General features: G+C 30.9%; 1 protein-coding gene across 1 annotated transcript; it reads left to right on the forward strand.

Moving 5' to 3' along the window:
• The first annotated feature begins 327 nt into the window (after nt 1-327).
• Nucleotides 328-6,508, forward strand: LOC123705471 (inositol oxygenase-like). The gene is made up of 7 exons (XM_045654249.1): nt 328-409; nt 1,748-1,925; nt 2,250-2,458; nt 2,973-3,109; nt 4,268-4,402; nt 5,415-5,510; nt 6,267-6,508. Exons 1-7 carry the CDS (start codon nt 392-394, stop codon nt 6,373-6,375), a joined length of 882 nt encoding a protein of 293 aa, XP_045510205.1. The 5' UTR covers nt 328-391; the 3' UTR covers nt 6,376-6,508.
• The last annotated feature ends 571 nt before the right edge of the window (nt 6,509-7,079 follow it).

The following is a 7,079-nucleotide window of genomic DNA, read 5'->3' on the forward strand; positions in this document are numbered from 1 at the left end:
GTGCGGTTCAAATTAGGTATGAGTCGAAAGAGCCAAAGTCGAAAAATAAAAACCTTCGACAAAGAAATTGAACTAAGTAATTCAACTTTCTTTCAGTTTTATTAGTGTCATAATTTATGTATTCACGTTGATAAACACCGATTGGAAACATTGATTAATAAACAATGAGATAAACCTAAAGATACACAGTCATATCAAAACTTTCATGTACAGCAAAAAGTAGTGCAAATAGAACCATAAGATACCCCATGATGTATTACGTCTACATTGATAACATTTTAGCCCTGTAACGTTGACCTCCTGATAATGGTGTGTGGGACACATTTAAGTATTTGCAGGTCGCTGCCGACAATCATTCGCACTTGTCTCCTCAACAATTCAAACCGTCAGCATGAGAGAAACTAAAGCAGTGAGTACTATGTTTTTTATATACTATGAAGATGGTTCGTTTAATTATTTGCAAATAACGTTGAATGTCTGCGGCATACTTGATATGGGTTATGTTTGTTTTCTTTTTGCAAGTTTGTTTTAAAAGTAACTACTTTTGTTGTAAGTTTTTTTTTATTTTTTATTTAAGTATATTTCAAAGTTAGTGTGTTTATTAAAACAAATTTGTACACCGTATGTAACAGACACAAACCATAACAATTATGGCGATTGGAGTTCGCTCTACATCATGCTTAATTTATTTCATAGGTACTACCTACTACTCAAAATCTTATAAAATTTCAATTAAGTTTAATAATGTAAAACTGACAGTTGAACAACTGAGTTTCCATATATGGCCAAAATAAGAGATCTAGGTTCAATGCAACTTGGCAAAAAGTTGGGCCCTACTCCCTAATTAGGTATGCGTTCATAATATGCATTGTTTATAATTGCTCTTCAGTTTGTAATAAACCATATGTGCAACAAATAATAAAAAAATATTCTCAACTTAATCATAGAACGCTCCCTTACGAAATCTACATATGAATATTGCAATCCTGTCAAATGATTTTGTTTTCGCAAATGTTTATCTGTATACTATATAAATGTTGTGTGTTTGTAGCAATAATCCAATTAATTACCATTGCCACCGTTATCACTTGTAAATGTTATCGAAGTGTTTACATAATAAATAATTTGTTAAAGACGATGCGCTATATCAAACAATAAGTTACTCAAATTACTATTTTTACTTTCATAAGTTTATATTTATTAAAAAATCAATAAGTTTGCAAATTGCTTGTTAAATTATAAACGGTAACATCAATTTCTTTACAAAATATTATAAAGAGCGTAGCAGCCTTTCCAGGTAATAGGATTTTCTTAATCATTTCGAAAGATGTTAAGCTCTTCATCCCCTTGCATAAAGCACAATGCAGGCTAACGGATTATTAATAATTAGAATTAGTATCTATAAATAATCGCGAAAATTCTGTTTATAATTTAATAATATATAAGTAATGGAAATGCATCGTTATAAGCGTTGTTAGGCGCTAATGCTTTAAAATTAACCGCGAAGTGTATTAAAGGGATTTGCTAATGTGATGTATTCATTAGCAGAAAATTACAAACCATAATGAGATTAAAAATTTAATATGAAAGATGATTAATTTTTTAATTTACAAAATAAGTGTTTGTATAAAATAAACAGCATTAATTTATCTCTTGAATAAGGCCTTACAGAATTGACCTTCAATAAAATTATACCCTGATAAATGATGAAAGAACATATAGATTTAAAAAAACAACGTTATTTCAGGATGCTGTTGCTCAAGAAGCACGTATGTCGCTCCTGATTGAGCCAGAAAATGTGAAGACCGACAAGCCGGTGGAGTCCTTCCGCGACTACACGATCGACGACACGGATCCCATTAGACAACGGGTCCGCAGGACGTACTATGCTATGCACACTAACATGACCGTTGATTTTGTTAAGGGTGAGCCTTATTATTATTTTAGTGTTGTCTTTTAAAATGTATGTTTAGTGGTGTAAATACTTTGCGCTACTTTTTCCGATAGAGCTAAAACATTAAATTATTTAAATTCATAAAATGAATTCAAATTCAAATCATAAAATATGTAAATTTATAGTTACCTTGATTTTGAAACATATTATAAAGAATAAGATATTGATAGTTTTAATAAATAATTCACCACATTAAAAAAGCGTCATCAATTTAAAATAATTTTTGATAAAATATATCATTCTATTCATTAAAACTACCATAAATAAACGTACTAACCCTACCATTTCATTGCAGCAAAAATGGAGAAATGGTTAAAGTTCAACCACTTCAAAGCCACCATGAAGGAGGCTCTATACCTCATGAACCAGCTCGTAGACGAATCGGACCCGGACCTGGACCTGCCAAACATCGTCCACGCTTTCCAGACCGCTGAGAGGATCCGGGAGGACCATCCTAACGAGGAGTGGTTCCAGTTTGTCGGACTCATTCATGATGTTGGAAAGGTATGGTGTTAAATGTTTGAGGCAAATAGCAATTTACATAATATGTTTTGATTATTTTGCGATAGACAACGGACACTTTTAAAACAGCTTGGGTAATTGATCTTAAATTACAAGAATTTTACTATAATTTACAACTGTTTTCACACACGAATAAACATTGTAGGCACGAAAAGTAGTCAATGAAGTGAGTAGGTACCATCTTATGTTCAGCCTGCTCAGTTCCACCACCTTTGTAAGAGTTCATTTGTATATCTTCCTTAAATATAATAGAAAGTTGTATTAGTTACACATTTTTTTAACAAGATCGGCAGAACCTTGCAACCAAAGAAATAAATGTTTTACAATCAGATACCAAAATTAGGAAAAATACTCCGCTAGCTAACCTAGTTAGAACAGCTAGTTATACATAACGTTCTAGTTACAATTCATGCACGTTTCAGTTACAATTCATGCACGTTTTAGTTACAATTCATGCACGTTTTAGTTACAAAACTTAACAAAGCAATGTCACTAGGTGATGGCTCTATACGACGAGCCTCAATGGTGTGTGGTCGGAGAGACCTTCCCGGTCGGCTGCAAGCGCGACAAACACATTGTGTATGGAGATGACAGCTTCAAAGACAATCCTGATACATACAACCCTAAATACAAGTAAGTAATTGACAGTATAACAATGGACTTGTAAGGGACATGTATGGATCTATATTAAACATGTGCCATTAGTGGTTTTGTATTATGTGGCGGTTCAAAGAAGTCGTGTTGTACTATGATAAATAATGATAAATAATTATATAGATATAATTTAGACATATTATATAATATAGATAATTTATAAAGAACATATAACGCATTAAGAGATACAGTTTGATTTGTGTTAGGAACCGATATTATATAAAAGGAACTTAAGTATACCTGAATCATTTTAATATGAGTATGTGTAGTTTTAAATATATGAATATCTATAGTCTATTTTATTGCGAGAAAGTACGGGTTTCAAATTATATAATATATATTCATAATAATTGAATTCGTACATCTCATATTTGTATGAACGCACCAAATAAATGAAATAGTACAAATCATATAACAAATTAGCAACGATGGATATTTATTTTGATATTTTTATTACATGTTCAATTTAATAAATACTTTGCGGCATGTTGATAACCACGAAAATTTTGTTCATTTTATCGAATTAAATACTTCTAAAGAATTTGATCGAAATGTTTATACATAACTTGTCCAATTTCAAGTTGTTTGCTGATAAAAATATGTACTTACAATTTAGAATATTTTTATAATTATAATTTTGTATGTCTTTGATCAGAATTAGTATCAAGATGCGTTGGGCCTGGTTTTATTTGCCATTTAATTCGAGGAATATATTGATATCTAATAGATAGATTCAAATTAGTCTTATAAAAATAAACTACTTAATGAATGGTTGGTACTAGTTTTCCACTCGCGGCTTCGCCCGCTTTATCTGAAACCTAATAAATTATACACTATAACCCTCCTCTTGAATCACTCTTTCTGCGTTGCGTGTTGCGTAGTTTTAAAGATTTAAGCATACATAGGGACAGAGAAAGCGACTTTGTTTTATACTATGTAGTGATAATAATATTATGTTTTACATCAGACACATTATACTCCCATGAGACTTTTAATACATACCTACTTGTCCAATAACATATTACATACAATACTTCTGACATTTAAGACACTGTTCCTTAGGGAATTGAAGTTCAATTGTTTCATCATCTATTTATTAATATTCTATAGAAATTGTATTTCATATTTTGTTTACAGTTCTCTCTACGGAATGTATGAGCCGAAATGTGGTATTGAAAAACTGATGATGTCCTGGGGTCACGATGAATACCTGTACCATGTACTGAAGCATAACAACGCCAAGATACCCGAAGAAGGTCTTGCTATGATCAGGTAACTATTATTATTTAATATTAAATATACTATCTACTGAACTACTTACCTATTATGAATATCCATATTAAAAAGTGTTCGAAAATTCACTATAATCGAATTAGTTTTGAGAGCTTTACATCAATTTTGTTAATTTAACTATTCATACTGCGTAAACACGTGTTAAACATATCTAACGAAAGTATTGTCAATCATAATTAATGCGATTGTTATTTTGCTCATTAAAATGTAGTTAATAAGAAAATAAAAGTAGCAGAAAAATAAAAACGCTCCATAATTAAGTTTTTGGATATAATACTGTTAAGAAGCTTATTGTAATATCATTATTGCCATGTTTCGTACTCATTAGACGCTAATAATATAACTTGCTTGATGAAGCATGAATTTACCGCACAAAGTTGCTGCAAAGTTACATAATATTGAGTATTGAGCTTTTACGTATTAAATATGCGAATACGAGCATGCAAAGAGTGTATATTATTGAGATTTATTCACTTAATATGTTCATGTTTCTATATTTCTTTGAATATTATTAATATCTATATAACCATTGTATCCGTAGTAAAAATATAGGTAATGTTTTTAACTGTTTACATAAGTTTATGCCATCTTAAAAATCTGCAGATACGTATGTATAATTTTTCTATTTCAAGTTTCACCATTTATTCGGACGATTTATTCACACTATTAGTTATTTGTTTCTGAAAAAGTTTTCTTCTTAATATGTTGGTTCGATACGTCGGTAGGTTCAATTCCCAGTCAGGGCAAATATTTGTGTGATGAACATAGATGTTTGCTCTGTGCCTGGGTGTTAATTATCCATGTAATTAACACCGTTAACAGTTTATCAGCCATCTGGTTTCCATAACACAAGCCAAAGCTTAGTCCTAATCAGATAGTGCCGTGTGTGAAAACTGTCCTGAAATATTTATTTATTTAATCTTAAAACCCAGCTCTCACTCGTAACTATATCGCATAAAAAGCTACCTACTAATAATTGATCATTCTACAGATACCACTCCTTCTATCCATGGTACGGTTGCCATGACTACTCACACTTTATGACGAAAGAGGACGAAAAACTCAAGGAAACTGTTTTAAGACTAACGTAAGTATATATTATATAGGTATATGACATTCTGTTTGTTGTAAAACTATGCTTCCTCACGATCCGGGTCAGATCCTCAGCGGGCAAGTTATACGCCCTTACAGGTGTTGAGTATTAACATAATTATAATGTTACGTTCACGTAAGGGAGAGGTTTAGTAACCCTCTTTCTGTGGCCCGAACTGCCGGTGTAATTTTTGAAGTTTTGTTTAGTATTTTTTTTGTCGTACTCTCGGAATGTACGTTGTTAAAAGAAGAATAACAGATATAAAGAAGACTTTAAATATTTACAATTCAACAATCATACCGTATCGAAATACAATTGATAATTTTTTCTTAAATCGGTAAAAAATGATAATCTATAATATAAAAATGAATCCCAAAATGTGTTGGTAAGCGCATAACTTTAGAACAGCTGAACCGATTTATTTAATTCTTTTTTTATTATATTCCTTGAAGTACGAGGATGGTTCGTATCTAGAGAATACGTGAATATGTACCACGGGCGAAGCCGGGGCGGACCGCTAGTAGGTTATATATTTAGATAGTGCTATATATTTTACGTTCATTCAATTTTGTATTTAAACCATTTAAAAAATATAAAGTCAATCTACAACAAAATGGCGTGAACTAATTAATCTTACTATGTGTAACATTAATAAAAACACGACTGCGACGACAAAGTCCTAGCAAACCCAAATGGAATTACGGTAGAAAAAACTTTTTCGACTACATAGTTATTTCCCTTTTTTTTCAGGAAATACGACTTGTACAGTAAGAGTGCTAAAGTTCCCGACATCGATGCTCTTTGGCCCTACTACGAAGGCCTTATCGAGAAGTTCTGCCCCGGCGTCCTTGAATGGTAATCCGATTTCCTGCCCATGTGTTATCGAAGTGATAAATTGTTTTATATTATTGTTAAGTTGTGTATAGCATACTTAAAGGTTATCGTGTAGTTATTGTGGTTATGGTTTAAGTTAAATAAAGCGTCTGTTGTTATAACTTGTTTCATTTTGTTACTCGATTCAAAATTTATTTATCAAATAATAGATAACAATTAATAGTTCAACTTTGAAATCATACAAAATGTATTAAATATATTATGAATGTGATCTTGAAATTTGAAAGCATTTATTTTTATCCCTATTGCACTTAATTATTTACAAAATTTATTTATATTACCTACATGAAAAAAAAACGCATACATATGTGAACACATAATAAACAAAGGGTATCACATATTTACCGACTAGAATCAGCACATAATATACATATTAAATAAAACTTTTATAAATATTTTTCTTTCAAAAATAAAGTAAAATTAATAAATCAGCTCCAAACATTTGTAAGAACTGCAATTTTACTTGACGTAAGCGTAATCCAAGCTGAAGCTTGGCGCAGATGTCGCAAAATATTATCTAATATATTTATAATAAAACAGAGAACATTTTAAAAGCTAGAATTTAACAACAAATTCGTTCTAAGCTTAGATAGAATAATATAGTAAAATATTATAATATATAAATGCTATTCGTAAATAGTATTATGACATGTTATATTATCAAAAATG

The sequence above is a fragment of the Colias croceus genome, chromosome Z (genome assembly GCF_905220415.1).
Source record: "Colias croceus chromosome Z, ilColCroc2.1".
Classification (NCBI taxonomy): Eukaryota; Metazoa; Arthropoda; class Insecta; order Lepidoptera; family Pieridae; genus Colias; species Colias croceus.

Coding starts and splice junctions, on each gene's coding strand:
- LOC123705471 (XM_045654249.1), top strand. Junction 1,926..2,249: donor GACCGTTGATTTTGTTAAGG/GTGAGCCTTATT, acceptor ATTTCATTGCAG/CAAAAATGGAGAAATGGTTA. Junction 3,110..4,267: donor ACATACAACCCTAAATACAA/GTAAGTAATTGA, acceptor TTTTGTTTACAG/TTCTCTCTACGGAATGTATG.